Genomic DNA, 21,199 nt, shown 5'->3' with positions numbered 1-21,199 from the left:
TGAAATTATTATTATTATATTTATATTCTCTTAAGTATTTTGGCAATACAATTATTGGATGTTAATTGTATTAACTGATGAATTTCCAATAGGAATAATGACTGGGTATAAAAAGAAAAAATCTCATTTGTCCCTCAGTTAGATAATTGAAAAGAATGAGACACGTATTTTTTCCTTTTTCAGAAAAACTAGAATTGACAAAGATTAACTGCTTTAAAGTTTAGGAGAGAGGTCTTGTGACGCAACGATAGAGTAAAATTTGTACTCAATCGTGACGTCACGCGTAAGTTTCATTCACTGTAATTTGGTCAATTTATGTTTGCGGGAAAAATTAAAAAATACATATCCATTATTATACAAAAAACTACAAGACGGACACTGCAAAAAAAATTGTCATCATCCCTATTATTGTGTAGAAAAATGCCAAAGTTGTCATTTTAAGACAAATTCCATGAATTCATCGACCATTTTAAATAGCAGAATTTTGGCCCTGAAATGTGGAGAGGGTGGGTGTCAATGACTATTACCCAGCCAAAACAAAAAAAAAGTTACATGTCTGTTTTACCTTCAATTCAATGTCGCGGCTACTTAAAATTGTATTAATTTAAAAAAAGCAATTAATTTATAACCTTTTCTGATCAATTTTCTTTATATTGTTTTATTGAATTTGTCTTACTAATGATATTGTAGATAAATAGAGTGCAGTTCCTTTATTATCCTTAAAGTGTGATAAAAATTTACATTATTTTATATTTTCTTGTTTCTATTATTCATAATAATCTATTTTGTTTCAGAGCATGGAGCTACACAGATCAAGGGCGGCTATATGTTACGATACAAACGTAAGTGTTTAAAATATTTTCATTATGTCAATTTAGTTTCATACTGGATTAACTAACATACTGGAGTAACGTTATTCGTAATAATGGGTTTGGATCTTCCTAAGGTATTTGTTTAGAATAGTTATAAATTGGAAAAGAAAATAAATATAAAATTTCAAAATCCCTAAAAATATATGAGAACTTAAAAACTTAATCACTTAAATAAAACAGAAATCAATTATTTACAAATGATCCCCCTTAAATAATAATTATCGTTAATCAATATTAATTTACAAGTTGACTGAAATTTAATTTAATTAAATCATTAGTGATTGTTCCGTACTTAAAAAGTAAAACTACAACCATGGGGCTCCGCTATCTGTCCGTCCGTCACCTGTCTGTATCTCAGGAACCATATTGTCTAGATATTTGATATTTTTGCAGATGGTTTAATTCTACTGCCGTTATAACATAATTTATATTAAATCCAAATTCTTTAATCTACCTCTACGGAACACTTGCCGTCGCGCTTCAGACTCGCACTTGCCCGGTTTCATTATCTTTGTTCTCGATACAATGGAACTATTCGACACGTGTAGAGCACAACGGACCAGTTCCAAACTAACCGAGTGGTCTCACGTCCGATCTTGTTTTACGAAACTTTTGACTTTCCCTAAACTGAAAGTATGTGCTAACAGTTCCTATGTATGTAGTTTCAACTTTCAATTTCAATTTATTTACTGTTCTATAGACAGGTAGATTTTAACCTAAGGCATTTCCCATGGGGAAACCCAATTTTTATTGAGAAGTTCTGATAAAGCAAGAAGGATCGTATCTGCGAAGAGGCTGCAGCTACCACGACACCTGCTGCGGCTCCTGCTCAGTCATAAGACAACTTTGACTTTACGCGGTTCATGAGATACAGCGTGGTGATAGACTGGCGTATAGACAACGGATCCCCAGCGTTTTAATTTTTTAGGTACGGAGCTTTAAAAATCCGTTGATCATAACAGTATTTTTATAATTAGATTAAGACTAATATGCATTTTCTTAGAATATGCGAATTATTTGCATATTTTAAGAAAACAAAAAATAGTCCAAAGGGAAACAAGTTATCATACAGCCAGCAAAAAAGAAACCAAACGTCAAAAATAATGTGAACAAAAAAGCAACATGAAAACCACAAACATGTTTGTTTTGCAAACTCTTGAGGCCTCACTTGATAGAGTAGGAGTCTGGAGCGATCCCTTGTTTATAGAGATCTCGTAAACCCCTCGTGCTAATAAAAACATCGTCACTCGATCATTTACGAAGCAGAGTCAATAATCTTGCCGAATGTCGGCGACGTGAAAGGCCATAGTAGGGCTGCCATTTGAATATTCAGATGTCAACTAAGTAAATAAGTTTGAGAAATTAGTTGGTGGTAAATGAAGCTTAACTTATTTATTTTATGACCGAAGTCTCCCTTGGTAGGCGGTTTTTAAATTCAGGTTAAATTGAAATCGCTCAATTCTTTCGGGAGCTATGATATCACAAATATACATGTCAAACTTATAAGACCGCTGTAATTGCTATGGGGTGTAAAAACCGATCTCTACTATTGAGGCTCTGTTACCATTCCGTCTGGTACCAGGCTGCATCTCATGAAACGCGATAGCTTGCATTTCCATCGATATTTTGTATTGCCGCTATAATAAGAAATACTTTTAAAGTAAAAAGGAAGGTTAAGCAACAGTAACAGTTCTTACCGTAATTTTGGTGGTGGGTGACTCACTCTTCCCATTTATTTCATTTCATTTTCGAGAGTCCAACTTGCGCTTGGAACATTTTGTTTATTAACGGCCGAAGTGGAAATGATCTGTACTATCTACTAGGTTTAGTCAAATAACCGCCTGGTCCTTCACTTTACTCAGTTCTACATCAAAGGAAAGATTCCTTGAAAGCAGAACTGATATTGTTGTAGAAATGAGACTCTCCTTTGTGCAGTTTATTTCACCAAGTCTTTTCTAAATAAAAAAACAAAAATATAAAGAATTTTTTGTTATTAAAATTACAACATCATAAAAAAGGGAATACTGGTCTAACTTTGATCGAGCTAGTGCTAAAAATAGTCAGACAAAATTCTCAGCTGATGCTGAGAAGGCATGCACGCCCCGTCACAGTGCTATTTCTCAGCCACTCGTATTCCCCTAGGAGTGAGGCGAGAGTTAGAGACAAGAGTTCATGACGCACAGATGTGACTTGACCGGTCACCAACCCTAGGTTCATTCCCATTCGTTCGTAAAAACAAAGTTACTTAACGACACTCGCTATTGGTTTATATCGATTGTTATAGCGTGCAGTAACTCAACTTTTTATGGATGCCGACGAAAACGAAACGAGAAAATAAAGAGTTTGACTGATATCGATATATTCTGAGTGAAAAATAATATAGGTAGCACTACAAACAATTCTCAAAGAAGTTCCATTGCATATGTGAAAGAAAGACCTCGCATTATATCACGTAGAGCAACGTCTCTTTCTTACAACTACTTAAGAACTGCTTTAAAAGGTCGTGGTATGTACCTACATTCTTTCCATTTTACATTTCCAAGTGCCAGACAATATATGCTCTTATTCTCTCATCTCAGTAGATTTATTTTTGAATATCTCTGAGGGTTAATTCATTCCAGTATAGTCCACGCGCATCGATGCGTTAATCAAAAAGTTGATACGTCAAATTTACTCTTGAAACATACATAGCTCATATTTCTTTTGTAATAAAAAATACACGTATTCATATTATTTTGACTGTGAAGTATTTGATGGAGATGCTTCGATTTTGTTCTGGTCTGGTGAATAAATTGACCTCTACATAATAATAAAAAGTTGCACATCTTTAATATTTCTCTAGCTTTAGTGCAGTCCGCAATCAACCGTACTCCTAAGTAAAAGTTTTGCTATTTATTATATTCAGGCTCTAAAATTATATTTAGAAATACAAACAAACTTTTTTAATGTTACGAATAAATCTCTATAAATATGAGGACAAAGAATAAACAAAAGAAGATCGTTAGTTTCTGCAAACATTTGTCATCATTCATTTGTCAAGTATGGAATTTCTTATTCGTGTGTTTTTGTTCCGTCTTCTTTAAGTATTCGCAACAAAAGTCAGTAAATGTGGTTGTATGAAAGAAAATACGATTTTTATTTGGCTGAATATAATACGAGTAGGTAAGTAAACATTTCTCTTTACCCAAGAGAACAATGATTTTTCACGACACGTTTTAAGCGATCAAAGTGCTCGTTTTGTTGCCATCGACACAAAAACCCGTAAAAGCGAGTCTTGTGATATTCAAAAACAGAACGCAACGGTTTCCCCTATGGGAAAGCCGTGGCGTCACCGCACAAGTATTGGCTTTTATCCCGCTTCAACATACAAGCAAGCTCGGTTGGCAACCAGCCATATGTTTTCCACACTTTAACCACAAAACACTTTATTTAAAAGCATTGAATTACTCTCGACGACTGCATCATAGTGATGTGAGGCCGATATGTGTAAAGGACGTTTCACATGAGCGACGTCAACGCTGCGTTAACGTTGATCGGCGTACGATTAGCACTAAGCTCTAGGAACCCTCCACGCGGTCGCACGAGGCGCTCGAAGCCACCTAGTTCCATACTAATCGGAGTAAGCCAAACGATTGATTATCACTCATGTGTTAAGGTCTTAGCGTCAGCTTGCGAGTCAGTCGACTACTAAGTAGCTATTAAGAGTTATAATGAAGCCTCCCTAGAGGAAAAGAGAAGTACACAGTCAGAGAGAGATGAAAGCGTGACGTCACACGGTAGACAACGGGCCATTTAGACGCGCGTTCGATTTTGAACGCCGCTGAAGTTTGTTTGAATATTGAGATTGTTTGGATTGCTTTACTTAATGACTATTCTTCGCAAAGTCAAACAATTTAAATGTATTATTGTTTTAACAATACATTATTAGTATTTTCTGAGTTTATTTACAATTACTCGGTGTCGTGAGCTGAAAGAATGGAATTGTTTCAGTTTTGTTGGACTAAAAATACGTCAAATAAGTGGAATGCTAATTTTATGCCACTTTAAATGAAAGACGATAATATTGCTTTTCTAATTCTTGTTAATAACGTGATTTTACAGACTGTTTATGTATTTATATCTTTTTTGTTTCACTTGTAATCTATACTAAGGTATTAGTCTAAATGTGATAAGGTTTGTAATTTTAACCATTTGTTTCAGGAAAATACCTGTGGAACTCGTGGTCGGAAGAATGGGTAGTGCTCTACGACGACTCTACCATGGCTTGGTTTAAGGTGAGTACTAGATAATTTATTGTGTATTAAATAAAAACGTATAGACTTCTTCGTTTTGTATGGTTGATGTAAAATAACCTGGTGTCGGAATTTTAAACCGCACCCGTAGGCCTTGACTCTCTACCTTCTAACTACCCGTAGCGACTTCCAAAGATGTATTAACAACAGCGGGGATCTTCAATTTAACTTGCCTTCCAAAATACGGAGGAATTCGTCAGCTGTTTTAAATAATTGTACTCTACAACATTCAACTTAAAATTTGGGATCTCCGATTGTTTTAGAATGGAAAATTTAATTTGAAGTTGTAGCGAATATTTGGAATGAATGTCACGTCCATTCTAAGGTAGACTGTCAGTCTGGTCTGAAAGTTCTAATACTGGTAGGGAACTAATTAAATAGTTGAGGCTGTGAGGCTTCGCGGCTTCCGCCCTCATTTTATTCGCTCCAGAGCCCGCGCCGCAAGTCAGGTAGAGCAAGGCGACGCTGTAATGTATGGAGTTTCAGAGTTCTCAAAGTTTACGTGCATGGAATATGATTAAGAAAGTTGTAAAATAGTTCGTCGTCTGTTGTGCAATTGAGTTTTGCTTTCTTAGTTTGTTTTTAAATGTGGTTAACAGACAAGTCGTTTCGTATTCCGACAAACATACAAATTCAATACAATAAATGAGTATTTTAATCAGAGGAGGCAATTACACACACCAATCATAGAAACAAATATTTATGTTGTAGGTTAAGGATAACAAAAACAACATTACAAAACAACAATAACAAAAAGCCATTTTGTAAAGAAAAAAACAATAAAAAGTTAACTTCTTCTGTATGCCCGCGTGCGCGACTTGTCTCACTTTCAATCCTCGCACAAAACACGCATTTATGTTCCGTGAATGCTGCGGTATGCGGTACAAGGAATATATTCCATAGTGCAGAAGTTCTTTAAAAAAAATGATTTTATATCATGTTTTATGTAATCTGATCTCAAACTTCACAGCCATATAAACTACCTATACTACGAGTATTACTCCTATATTGTAGACAAACCAGCAGTATTTTTCTTCACGAACAATATAATCTCGTATCGCCAAAAAGTTCTGCATTCTTAGCAAGTTATGACAAGTTTTATTTGTTGATTAACAAAGTTGACCTGGACGGGTCTAATCGTCCCCGCGTTATTTATGACCCCTAATGTTGTGTTGTAAATAATATTAAGGCAATATTATTGTTATTCTATCTAACTTCTATGTGAACATCTATCGTGATTTTGTATATTTTTTCCTTTTTTTATTAACGACTCCCGCGTTAAGGTATTAGACTCTCTAAACTTGAGACACCCTGACCCAGAACAAAGATTGTGAATCACACATAAGCTTGTCCTACGCGGGATCGGACCCTCGACACGTGGATTTGGTGTGGTTTTACTTGAGTAATAAATATAAATAGCTTGGAAGTCGAAACTTACTTGGGGAAAATAGACATAATTCTTTTACCGTTCTTACCTATCTTACCGGATTCAACTAAATACAGAATTTACTAAGCGGCATAACTGAAAATCCTGTACTACGTAACACAGTCTCATAATGGCCTCGTATAATTTTTTAGACAGTTAATTTAAATAAAAATATGTTATTGAAAATATCTAATTCCTTATTCCTTAAAGAACGTATAAACTTTACCTTGAAATTATTAACGTTTACTTGCACGAAGAAATGACATTCTGTCGTCGACAGGTGCGCTATTCTTAGTTTTAGAAACGTTTCAGAAAAACTTAATAAATATTGAGTTATTTGTACAGTTTACAGATAGAGTGTTTCGTAAACGAAAAGGAAAAGTTATACAAGAAGTATCACTGACTCTAATATTTTATGCTCCTTAGTTATTATTTGCATCTTTAGGTACTTTACTTATTAAAGGAGAGCAAAAAATTACGTAAAAAGTTCGTCTTGCATGAACAAGATATTACAATGTTAGTGTTGAAATATAAGTGTGGTGATAGTAAAAATATACATAAAATAAAACCTGTCCACAAAGGGTTTGGATCCTTCGTAATAAACGTAAGCTAAAATCTTTATAGAGGACAAAAAAACACTTCTCTGCTTTAAGTCTGTAATATTTTTTTACTAGATGATGTATTTCTATTGCAGTTGTAACAACAAAATGTTAGAAGTCGAGATATTAGAATACAGATGGATAACCATTTTTTTTCAACTTATTTATACAAAAAATTCACGAGTTAAGAATCCGAATTGCACTTGACCGGTTTTTTTTGTAAATGTAGAGAATAAGACAGCACGGATAGCCACTTTGCGCGACGTGTCGCGGGTTCGATCCCCGCGTGGGACAAGTATTTGTGCTATCCACGAATGCTTGTTCCGAGTCGAGGTGTCTTCTTTGTGCATGTGAATTGTATGTTTGGGAAACCCCGCGACACAAGGATTAAATTCCTTTTAGCGGGAGTCGCTTTTTTTTATAGTTATAAGTTTTAAACTTAAAAGTATTCTAAGAAATTAAACTCTCTATTGTGCTTAATCCGTTGCTACACACCTTAAAATGTCAGATACAGCATGACGTTTTAGAATTCGTTTACTAGAGACGCAGTTTAACCGAAGTTAAAAAAATACCTTCTTGTTAATTCAATATAAGGTTGAAAGCATCAGCCCTTGAAAAGTAAATATTTGTAAAAAATATCAAAGAAGAAGAAGCCATTAATGTGTTTATTTTTCCTTAACGTGGGGTAGGAAACATGATATGGCTTTAACATCACAATGAGAGGCATTTTAGTAAAAAATGTAATTAGGTAAGGAGATTTCAAAATATGTTGTATTCGTATTTCTAACTTAATTAAACTAATGAAAAATGTGAATATAAAACGCATTAAAGCTGTTGAAAAGTGTGAAAAATGAAGTCACTGGTCGGTAAAATGAGTATTGATGAGTGATGTCACCCGAAAATTTCAAGTTATGCATCATATTTGTTTCTTTTTATACGGCGTTATCATACAAATTAAAAGGCTGTATATACTAATGTCATGCTATCTCTGTCTCTCCTAAATGCAATGAGAACTCAGTAAAGTCTTGTTTAAGAATGGAAATGTAAGATTTTTAAAGAGAAAAGCTACCAAACCAAACCGTTGAGCTATCCGATTAATTTTAAGTCACTATTATCTTCCTGAATAAGATTTCAGTTATCCAATCCGGATAATAAACATTACGAAACTTTAAATGCATACCAGTAAATGAGGATAAGTATTTCAATAAAATAAAAGTTTTCTACGTCATAAGAAAATTCGACTCGGCGAGCACGGAAAAGTATAAAGTCGCCACAGGAAAAGTAACCTTATTTACATATCTTAGAGTTGAGTTTACGTTAACAGGTATCTTTATTAAATATGAATACTTTTATCTCATCTAGAGTCTTGCTGAATCGACGATATCTAAATAATATTAATAAAAAATCTTGTTTTTCGTTTCGCACTGAGAGTTGTTGTGGCTGTATTTATTGTAGCGTGGCAACATTGTTACAGCTGTAAAAATATACGGTGACATTGTAAGGATCTAAGATCTGTACGAGGTCAGATCAGAATATAGGTAGATCTAGCAAACAGTGACGTAAATTTTACGTAAAAGCAGTTATTCTGATTCAAGTTTTAAATACATTTAGATAAATAAATACTGAAGCTTTCTTATAAAATACTGTTTTTGTTGCTTGTTTTTGAGTCGAGATTGTCTTTTATATTCTTTCTTACATGTTTTTGGTGAATAATTCTATACTTGGCGGTATTTCTTCAGTAGCAGGTAAGGTAGGGTTTTATCTAATAAAATCTATTTTTTTATCATTTCTGACGTACGAAAAATTTCCATTTTAAGCATATCAAAAATAACATTTCTTCACCTTCAATCCCGTATAAAGCACCTACAAGCGTTCTTCATAAAATATTTTTTTACACAGATAAATATTTACCGAAACAATTACCGATGCCCATTAAAACAGATTACTAAAATGTTGATACGGAGATGTTTATCTAATACGGGTAAAGGTTAACGGCAAGTTTATGAGGGTAGGATTATACGTATGACGTCACGTCCGTATTCCTTAAAGGGCACACTTCCAACCCTTGGTGTTCACACACGGGACCGGGATTTACTCTGAATAATTAGAATTCAAGTAATTGAGGTTCCCATTTGGAGTTGATTTCTTGAAATCCTCGTGCCGTAAGATTGTCGGAATTTTGAGAATAATGTGTCAAGAGGCTTTTTACTATAAAAGATAAAAATTTCGAAGTCAGTTTAAAAATACTTTATGATTGAACCTACCTTATAAGTTCTATTTATTTTTTACTCAGGTTGTGTAATTTATTATTTTCGCTAATACTACTTTGTTTTCAAGAATTACTCTGATTTTCAATGTCAACATATTAACCTTAAACCAGTGTAAACTACAGTCGCGATAAGGACAAGACTCTATAAAATACGTTTGTAATGTATGTAGAGTTCGCTTCGCTCGGAGTTTGTGCTGACGTCACAGTCTCACACTAAAACTCGATGACTTTGTTCCTTTCTTTCTTTTTATTTTTATCTTTTATCTCGTCTCGAAAACTTTGCTCGTCTATTCTATTTTTTTTAGTTTATTTATTTATTGTTTTCTGTAAGATTTTGTCTTGTGTTCGCTTTTGTGACAGATGATTCTTTTTTGTTTTTTCATCGTGTATTTTTTTCTTATTTTGCATTTGATTTGAAATAGTTATTGTGTCTTGCTGTACGAAAAAATTGTGAGTGTGAAACGAATGTCCCATGAAATTAGAGCATGCTTCAGAAAATTGTGAACACGTGTTCTAAGTTATATTAGACAGAGTTATTTTTAGCAGGAGGTAAGCCGAAAATAAACATAATCGCTTTAGTAGCAAAATTAACTTTGAATTAGTTAAAATTGAAGGGGAGCAATCGGGTTGCTTCATTAAGTATTAACAGCCAAAAGTACGGAAACAGATTGAATCAATGTAAAAGTATGAATAGCGTTAGCGAATAAAGGCAGTTATGCGTACACTCATTATACAATTTAAAGCTTTTTATACATAGCCCCGAACCCATATTGCCATATGGGACAAATAATCTACACGAAAAAAGAACACCAAACTTTCCTTCTACATTGTACGAAGCAGAGTAATTTGTATGTAACTCGAAAATGTCATCATCATTCTAGAGACCTTATCCTAATATTGGGGACGGCTTACGACAGATCCGGGACACACAGACCTCATGCAAATATGATAAAACGCCTCTACGATCGGCTTGTAGCCGCGTAGAACGAGCTACGAGCTCTACGACGCCGCTACGACGCCGTAGGCCGGTTACGAAACGAACTCAAAATAACCTTACGTTTCCCTACAAGTTCGTAATTTGGATCTTTTTTTCTTTATGTGAAGATACTTTCGTTGTTTGTATGTCAATGTTATTTTCGTAAAAGGAAAAAATATTTTTCATCGTCACATTTATGAGATGTACCGTCAATTGTCGGAGTTATAATTTATTTTTGACGCTAATAGGCATCCTTTGTAGGTTGTGATAAGTATTTATTTACAGGAAAGCATTTATCGATATTTTTCAGTAAACAGATACGTTTTATATTTTATCTCAGTAACTATTTATAGATTTGGGATAGGTAAATACTGTGGTATAATATTTAACGTCAGATTTCCCTAATGGTAATATCTACAACATATTTGAAAAAAAGACTGAAAAGCGGTTTATAAAATATTTTCACTCACAAATCTATAAGATATTGCATAATATAACTTTAAAATCTAAGTCCCAGTACGACGGACTGTAGGTAGCATGCATGAAAGGAATCGAATACAAGGTAATTTATGAAAATGAACTTTATATTACCAACTGCTAATGGATTAGGATCCTTGCTCCATTTCCCACTTTCCTAATGAGTTTTCTACTTGAATTTTAGTGAACACATTGTGGAGAACATTTATTTTTTAAAACATACATTTTGTTAAATGTAATGAGCAAGTACGGATAATTGAAATGTATTTTGTTTTTCAGTTTGCTCTCTGTAAAATTAATTTTGTTTACAGTCGTGTGTATTAAATAGAAAAGTGAATAACTAGATAATACGAAAAAATGGGTTTTATTAGCGGTACAATTTGATAATAATAATCATGCTATTTAAAAGAATTATAATCATAATTATCATTAGTCATTAATATGGATAGAAGATAGAATATTCTTTATTGCACACCACATAAGAACAGGATTGGATACAATTACATGGTGCTGCAATGGGCGATCTTATCGCTTAACACGATCTTTTACAGAAAACCTTTGAATGCACTAGATTCTAAATGAAGAAGCAACATTTGCGCAGATAATCCAGGGTGCACAGTTTAAAAATAAGAAATTCAGCTTAATAATTAAGTAAAAATATTGGGCGATCATTTCATCTCGCTGTACTTTAGAATGGCATCAAACGATCAAAACCGGAACATCCTTAATTTAAAACCTAACACCAACTGTATTATTCCTCCTGATCATTATTTCTGTGCGCTACAAACGCCACATTTAGCCAGTACTAAAAACACAGCAATTGGTTAACCAAGAGGTCTATTATTGAAAATTATTCAAATCGTTTCCATCTGTGGCTCACAGTTCGCCGCCTCGGAATCAGTTTACACGGGACGTTTCCCCGGTAATCTTTCGCGTTGTGGATGCGATATCAACTCCTCTAAAGTATTTTCTGACTTACTTCGGCAAATACGTTTTAAGTCGTTCGTCGAGTAATGATAATCAACTCGTGTGAGGTGGCCCGTGTGATGAAGGATATACGTTTAGCAATTTTATTGTACTCCGTAATTTGTTCGAGGTGTTTGGGGTTTTAAAGCTGGGTTATTGCTTCGGCGTAGCTAGTAAGAAACGTTCTTTCAAATTGGAAGTAAATATATTATTATGCTGTTTATAACAATTGGGAGAACTTGTTTTGAAAATCTAAGACAAAAAATGTGGTAAATAATCCCTACTTTATTAGTTTCAAAGTAGGGATTATTTACCCTACTTTGTACAAGTAAATACATATGCATGTGAAGATATCAAAATGTTAAATCGTCGCGATTAATGTGATATCGAGTATTCTCAACATTTGAGTACCTAAAGGCGAATAAAAAAAAGGTGTTTTTCATAACGTAAAGACTTTACTGATTTTTTTGACGTTAAACTTGTATTCTGATCGACTCTTATCATACGAAAATCAGAAGAATGTGCTAATTTTAACAATCCCAACCCATGATTATAATGAATACTAATATTAAATTGCCCATACAATGGTAATAGTCGCGCTGCATACTAACACACAATTCGAAAGGCAACGCGCTAGCACAGCAACTCAATTAGAACTTGCATTTGTAATAAGATTCGAAACTGTTGCTCAACTAAGTGTAAGCTGAACAACTTGCTAACACAATTACTGAAAGAAACATTAAACTCGGAACTAATAGCTGGGTCTCCTCAAAGGTTAACTTCCAGCTACTGGTACAAACATGGCTTCATAATAGGCTAAAGTCGAAACTGAGATAATCTAAATTGTCGGGTGTTATTGGTGAAAGTTTTCTGATTTGACACAAGGTACCTAATTTGTAAAAGAAACATGGATTGAATCCTTCCTTTTTAGAGAACCTCACCCGAAAGGTAAATCAGACAGTTACGATTTTCACAATTCAAATATTTCTGTTGCCAATATAAAAAAAAAGTTTGAGGTTAAGTAGAGATTGGTACGCTCATAAAATTGATAGGTGACTTTTTACTTGAAAAAGAATATGTTTATTTAGCCTTAATTTCCTCAATTCTTATAAATATACATTCTCTATTGCTGAAGTATACACATACATTACACTGAAGCTGTACAATATAAAAGTAACGACGAAGGGTTCGCCGTTCCCCACAAATATATGACTTGGTAACGCCTTCCTTGTAAAAATCCCGCCATTTTCCTTTTTTATTTACTTGATATTATGTTCGTGTGTTTATGAGATTGTTTTATTTGTCGCCGCATTTATTTGGATTTACGAAGGTTTTTATTTAATATACTCAGGTTTCTTTTGCGAAGGATCAATCCAGATCTTTTATGTACAAGGTCTCTTTATTTATGTAACTTGATACTTAGATAATATTATTTATTTAAATAAAAACATTTATATGCATGTAGATATTTTAAAACATAATCTGTAGTTATATTATCACTTTAAAATTTATCCGGTGTGCTACTAATTCATAGATAATATATGCGTCAATAACTATATATGCATTACAATATTAGTTGAACTAAAAGAAACGAAAACTCATTATCGCACGCTTTACGCTACAAAACGACATAGCTATTAAATTATAAGGCTACGACTACAAGACACAAGACATCCGAAAAAATAAACCGGACGGTACAGAAACGTGATGCCATATTGCTTCAACGGACTCCCGTTTACATTCGCATGAGAGTTTTACTTCAAAAACAAAGATTCTTCGTATACTTCGTAAGGGAGTGTGCACCAGCCCTTACGACAATCACTCGTGGTGTTCTCCGACACGCCAAACGCTCGTTAAAACGAAAGGGGCGGTGTCGGGCCCATTGTCCGACGCTCTCGACACGGCGCTGCGCTCTCCGACACTGCTCTCGAGTTGCTAAGGTGCTGAGCTAGGACTTTGTGGACGTTCGTTGATCTAATGTAGAGGTTATTGTGTTTTCTTTGTGTTAAAAAGTTTCTTTTTATTGTATGTATGTTGAAAACTTAACAATCAAAAGTAAATTGTGAAGTTTTTTAGAAATATACCTTCCCTGTGGGATCAATGTTTTTGCTAAGACGCAAACATTGCCTGCATAGCCTGAATTCAAGTTGACAGTTTATAGTGGATCTCTCATCCCACCTTTCATCTAAAGCATCTAATCAGCTCCATGTCAACATATTATCGCGCAAAAAATTGGAAAACTTCAGCTTAATCGGAAAACGGGAAGTCGGTCTCATTAACTTGTATCATTTGAATACAAATAAGAAGTATCTATAATTAATTTCACCACCTGTAGCACATTATGGAATGTAAATAAATTCAATTGAAGGGAAGGGAACTGGTAAAAGGTAATAGAAGCTACTAAAAGCATTTTCAAAAGATGCACTCTATGTCTGCCGCACACAGTAGCCATCGGCGTGGTGACCCATTCTACTCAACTAACCGAGCACTCAACACTCAAAACAATGGTAACAGGAGCAATTTTTAGGGTTCCTTAGTCAAATGGTTTAAACGGAACCCTATTATTGAGGAATCGTTATCTGTCTGTTTGACAGTCACCAGGCAGTGTATCAGGAACCGTGATAGCTTAGAAGCTGATTTTTTCATAAATAATGTATTTATGTTGCCGCTAAAACGATTGATAAGGTCATTAATTTGTTGGTGGGTGACAATTAAAATGAGGAAGGGATTTCTTGAAAATTCAAATAAAACTTTTATCGTCTAACCGATTGATTTTTAATTAGTCTATTAGTACGAAACTTTCAGTGTTGCAAGTCCAACTCGTTTTTATAAAGTTACTGTACACAAAGCTTCAAAATATCCGAAATGAGTACTGAATTCCAGTTTCAGATATTACGGTCTACTTTCATCAAAGATTATACGTTTGTGATAAGTGATAGTTGATACTGAACTCCAATGCAAATGAAAGCATCGATAATTCTAATCAGCGATCAGCAATGCTTTCAACGTTTCAATAGTGGTCGATTGAAAGATGCTTACGGAAATGAGATTTATCTTTCTGCACTTTATAATACGACTCGAATATATGAAAACATAAAACATGGTCTTGATATTTCCAATTATATACCAACTATTTACTGAACGGATAACCGAGTGGTATATTTCAACACGGCAAACACACTGTGCGCGATGTTTCGTGGGTTCGATACCCGCGTGTTCTGAGACTTTCAATGAATTCAATGTTTATGAGACAGGACACTAGGATTAAATTATTTAACGCAAAAAGACAAAACAATATATATTTTTTTAATTATCATCGATTATTTTTCTCAGCATTTTGCTACTCGTGGCGCATTTATTTTGTCGGTAAGACCGTATTCGGCGGCTGGCCGTATTCGAACACCAACTGATATAAACAGGTATTCGTTTGGTCGGATTCAGTTTGGCGGTATTAGGGTAAGCGTTTCAGTTAAACCGAATACAGCCGCCGCCTTCGGTGACCGAACAACTCATACAACTTATGAATAACTCGTTAAATTTACTCTTAGAAAAATAACATAAACGAAAAAAAAAATGTGTAGTCATGTTTGTCGCTGTGACCACAGAGTTTTAATAACCTATGGAAGAACTCTTATATCCTTACAAAAATGTTTACTTTAAACGTAATAAACCCCGACATATCAAAACATGTGTATGTTTACAGTGTGTGCAATATTAAAAATATTATTAGGGTTCTGTGCCGAAAGGTTTAGAACCCTGTTACTAAATCTCTGCTGTCTGTCCGTCCGTCTATCACCAGCTTGAAACACGTGAACCATTGTAGATTAAAATACATTTTGAAATGAAAATTTATCCACGAATGAAAATTGAAAATTGACGTTCAGAAACAATTTGTAAAGTCATAAACATAATTAAGCATTTTCTTTTGAAAAAAAAAATACATTTTTTATCGTTCTTAGCCTGTAGGGAACTTTCAATGTCGCGAGTCCAACTCACCCAAAATCTGTTTTCTATACCTACATGTATATGTGACGTTAAACGAAAAATTAATATGTCCCAAGCAAAGACGGACCCTTCGCTCATACCGCACATGGCACACAAGAGACTGAACACGTGTAAAATAAAAACAAAACAACGTCTGTACGTTGAAATGTAATTACTAGTCTGTCAAAACCAGTTGCGATTTGATAGGTAGATGATGTTCCCGACGGCGTCTACCAACAGTTTTATGAAAGGAAATAAATTATTTTATTGACTTAGATTTTTCTGTACTGTACTGGAAAAGTATTTGTTTTAAGTTATTGTAAGTTGCAGTTTGATTCACGTGGTGATTGTAATGTAATTCTTTGGTTTGTGAAGAGGTATTTTTTTGTTTTGGAATGTTTTCGGTTATGAAACCCTTTGGTGGATTCATAGATACATAGAATAGCTATATATTTCAGATTGCGTAAACTTCAAATCTTATTACTACAAAATTTCTTATGCAATTACCACCTACGATTATCACTAAACATTTTTAGATGTTTTTTAGCATTAGAAACACCTTTTTAAATGTCATATTATAGAAACCAATCACTACATCACTGATATATCCTTTAAAACTAAAAAATCACTTCAGCACCCAAAATCAAATACTAACATTGTGTCTACAGACAGCGACCTCCATAAAACATAGGCATTTAGGGGCGGCATCTCCTATTAGAAGTCATTAAAATTCTTCAAGTGTTATCCCAAGTTGTGTGGGCATTCGTGACGTAGCGAGTTTTCTAATTAGAGCCATCGGCCTTCCGCGAACGTTCCCCTTCGTAGGGGGGGAACCCCTACCTGAACTATTCGTAATTATATTTTTGTTAAAGTTCAGTTTGTAAGGCTTTTGGAGACGAAATTCTGATGACGTTAAATGTGCTGCTTGTATTTGGGATTTTGATGAGTACTGTCAAATTATCTTGGTAAAATAATTTTCAAATTGTTTTTGGAATTTAGGGCCGATTTTTCAATCGCCAGATAACTTTTATTCGACGAATATGTTTGACGCTTTGACAGCTTTTCTATAGAAAATATATCAAACGGCCACATTTATTCCTCAGATAAAAGTTAACTGACGATTGAAAAATCGGGCACTAGTGTAAGAATTTAGTTAATACGACTAGGTTTATACTTGTCCTGGCTTCGCTTGTAAGGATTGGGGTGCCGGAACGAAAGGGAAAAATGGAAATGGAAAATTATTTTCTTTATTTGTACGGAACCCTCACCGTTTCGAGTTCGACTAGTACTGCTACAATTGATCGGTTTTTATATTAAAATCGTATAAGTGGAGTTGCCAAGAAAGCGCAGTAGAAATACATACAAGCTACATTTTGAATTCAAAACTTTGGTATGCGCAACATTATACTCTGAAAAGCACATTTTCAGGTAACTTTTCTCGACCTTTTTATATTTTCCTTCATCTTAAGATGTATTTCTCCAGAACCAAAAGGCCATAATTAAAGATACGATCTCAAAACTCGAGCGCACTTCTAGTTTTCCGATTCAGTTACAAGATGCCTCAAGATGAGATTCAATTCAATTTAAAATAGGTATCTATAGCACGTGCTTACAGTACAAAATACTTGAAATGTGAGTCTGAAGCGGATTGCAAATACTTTATGAAGAGATTTCGTTACTGCATGAGTGGTGAAGAGATTAATTTGCGAGGGTCCGATTTTTATTAGTGTGCAGTGGCGCCTCTGGCGGCGCACCTGAGAACTAAAGAGTTTTTGTAACGGACCACTGTTATTGGTTTGAAGTATCACTTGTATATTGGTATTGGGTTTTGGAAACTCATTCAATGTTCGTACTGAAAATTGTTTTTTAAGCTTTTAGATTTTTATTTGTTATGGACTGATGCTAACGTATCAGTACAACAAAATTTTCCTCATTTCCCTGCAAAGGTTTTTGTAATCAAATGTATGAAAGTGACAAGTCTTATCAACTGTCATTTTCAGAGAGTTCAATATTAAATAGGTACATTGCGAAACGATCGCGACATGGCGATGTCAGTCTCAAATATATCATACGTACGAGTATTTCCCATATTTTATGAGGAAAACCGATGTTGTTTTCAACTTACATAGTATGCCAATTAGTCTGCTTGCCCCACAGCTTGAAGAGGTTTGAACTTGACCGAAGAATGGAGTCATCTCGCACGAGAGCGCTTTACTTCGCTCCAGTGACTTATTTCATCGATGGCTGCATCTATTGCCCCACTGAATAGCAATAATAATACTAATATACCACTCATTTGATGTATTATGTTCTTGGTAATTATGTATCTACAAATTAATTGGAGTGGTTAAGTAAAGCAACAAGTTTTGTGGCAAGCAGAATGTACTGTTCGACAATTATGTAGGGTAATTATCTGGTACCTTATGCTCGGGGTTTGCATTTGTATTTATTTTTTATTTCTCCCGGTAACAATATTTAACGTTCAAATTTTCAACCCTGCACGCAACATCAAATAACTTACGGAAATTAAATTAACCATCTATTAAGGATGCTGTAGCCAATGATGATGATGTAACATCCAGTTGCCAGGCAAAAGTCTTCCTCCAATCCTTACTGAATTTTTTCCACCAAAAATAACAACAAAAAGCTCAATTCTTAGCTAAAACATGAACGTAAGACCATTCGTCAAAGCGAACAGAGCCCATTAATATTACTCTGAGTTAATCAACAAACGTCTGTCTGTCTATACAAAATTAAAGCGATTCTCCGGCTATTCGCTGTCTAATTGAGAATTCAAAGGGCGTAGAGCCACCTCTTAAAGTAATATCATAGGAGATGTGGGAAAGGGACGCCTCTCTACGTCGCGTAGTGCTGTCCTGCTTTGACAACTGCAGTAGAAGGTAGATGATGTGTTGGTAGGCCGCCCGTGCCAGTAGTGGTAAGTCCCTAATTCGCATATTGTTCCTAAACCCCCGATACTTCATCAAATTGTGAGTTACATGGAATATCAGCGCTTTTGTTTTGGTGGCGGATTACTAAAATTCGAGTGATTTAGAAAATTATGTATTTAGTAGCAATTTGCTCAATGTATTTTTATTTTTCATTTGGGATTTGAAAAATATGGGTTTTGTAGAAGCTGGAGATTTTTTACAGATTATGTCTTATTGAATGCGAATAAAATTTTAATTGAGCTCTCAAATGTACCAATTTTTGTCATGCGTACACTGCACTATGAATAATCTATTAAAATCACATCAACCTATTTCAAAACCATATCTTAATTAGTATCTCCTTCAAATCGAAACCGCATTAAATTCGTCTCACAATTCGATATAACTTAACCTTAGATACCTACTTCATTTACTTTAGTACATTACCTGATCAGTCCTTGTAATTGCGAACAAAGTAACGAAAACCGCACTGCGCACGCACTATATACGCCACGCAGTCGCCCCGCAGTCGCCCCGCACCCGCCACGCACCCGCCACGCACACGCCCCGCAGTTTCTCCGCAAACCGCAACGCAACCACACCTCACTCATTAATAAGGTGGCATTCTCTCGGTTTTGAAATGTCTTGTGGTTAAGCGAGCTTATTGTGATACCAAGATATTTAACTACATCTAGCATTGAATACAAATATGTAGTTTGTAGTTTTGATTTAAACATAACGTAATGATATTTTAAGTATGTCATGTTTTAATTATTAATTGTTATAAGTTTTTCAAGTTACAGGCAAATTTTATTTCAAAATTATGCTTAACAAAAGCAGGTACTACGTGACTACTTAATATAATCGGTATCTTGGTTATTATAATTGCCGAGACAGATAGGAGAAATATTTAAGGTTTACCAACAAAGTTCGCATACATAATAACAACAATTAATATTACTGGTTTACCAGCAATCACTCATTCTCATATTGATAACTTATGTTAAACATACTACAATGACTTCTAAATGCAAAAAAAAAATTAAAGACAAATTTAAATTTAAAAACAAATGAAAAAGAAGAAACAGCACAATAAACATGGAACAACTCTAATTACATCGTAAACAAACATTCCAAACGTATGAAATAAAAAACAAAAAGAATATAAACATCTAGACATGAAAATAATAACAAAGATAAATTGAAATGCAGTAAAAAGAAGGTCAGTAGTGAATATTATCGTTTGTAAATACAGCTGCGCTCTAGGATTATTGTAATTAAACAGATCTTACTCACTATAAGCTCTTGTAGCTGGATTAATGTCCATGTAGGAGCGAGACACCGTTACGAATCCAGCATGCTATCTCGCTCGCACAATGGTAGAGGAAGTATGAAACGGTTTATACTACAAGAACTGAATCTAGAATGCCTTCCAGTGCGAATACTTGTCATATTGTATACATTTGTTTTGTTTCATGTGCCTACACGTGCCTCTGCTATGGGCTGATAAATTCATAATTGATTTTGGTGTTCACTGAGTTGTTCACGTTCACGATTTTGTTTAAGTGTTTACATGAAGCTCGTGTTGTAAGTTACGTTGTAAAGTTATGTAAATTCAAGTAACAGTGATGACTGATCGCGAACTCTTTAATGGTCAACTATCTCCGGGCAAAAAAATCCGAAATATTTTGAACAGGAAGAAATAATTAACTATAACTAGTAGTAGATGTCGGCTTAAGTAGAATAAACCAAAGTATAAAGAGACGACCAAGAGCAAGTTACCGCGCAAGGAAGGGTTATATAATTATCTAGAAAATGCATGTATACTGCTAAACTACTAAATGCTACAATAATTATGTTTGTTGTCTAGGCTCACACTTACATTTTTTTCTGTTGTAAAAGCAGCAATAGCTTTTACAACAGAAAATAAAATCAAGCCAAGCAATCATCCGTAAAATTTCATCTGTTCAACTATAAATGGTCATGAAATACAGCATGGTGACAGACAAATGGTAGAAGATTTCTATTTTGGGTACCTACGGAACCCAAAAAAAACTAAACCAAACATCTGCCTAACCGATATGGATACTAACATATATTTTCTCCCACAGGACGCCTCCGGAAAATGCATAGCGACTCAGAAGCACCTGGTGAAGGAGTGTCCAGAGATGTTGGCCATCGCGACGTGGACGGGGCAGGTGCCGCGCCGCCCCGCGCTGCCACCAGGGGCGCGCCTGTCGCAGCTCATGGCACTCGGCTCCAGGCGCTCCCCGGGGCACGTCGTCTGGATGCTCGCCAAGTCTGATGCAGAGATGAAGTAAGACTATAAATATTAAGTATTTTTTTCCTGGGAATAGTTGCGTAGAGCAGGATTCTAAGGTAGTACCTACTACCGCTACACATAGCAG

General features: G+C 34.8%; 1 protein-coding gene across 1 annotated transcript in view; it reads left to right on the top strand.

The window, feature by feature from the left end:
• The window catches only part of LOC113492494, a 69,178-nt gene that overhangs the window by 21,219 nt on the left and 26,760 nt on the right, over positions 1-21,199 (top strand). The window contains exons 3-5 of the mRNA XM_026869970.1: positions 795-842; positions 5,073-5,146; positions 20,903-21,108. Coding sequence (XP_026725771.1) covers positions 795-842; positions 5,073-5,146; positions 20,903-21,108 — 328 coding nt within the window. The remainder of the gene's footprint in view (positions 1-794; positions 843-5,072; positions 5,147-20,902; positions 21,109-21,199) is intronic.

Source organism: Trichoplusia ni, chromosome 4 (genome assembly GCF_003590095.1).
Source record: "Trichoplusia ni isolate ovarian cell line Hi5 chromosome 4, tn1, whole genome shotgun sequence".
Lineage (NCBI taxonomy): Eukaryota > Metazoa > Arthropoda > Insecta > Lepidoptera > Noctuidae > Trichoplusia > Trichoplusia ni.
The sequence above is the reverse complement of the archived record's forward strand: the minus strand, read 5'-3'. Positions and strand labels throughout refer to the sequence as shown.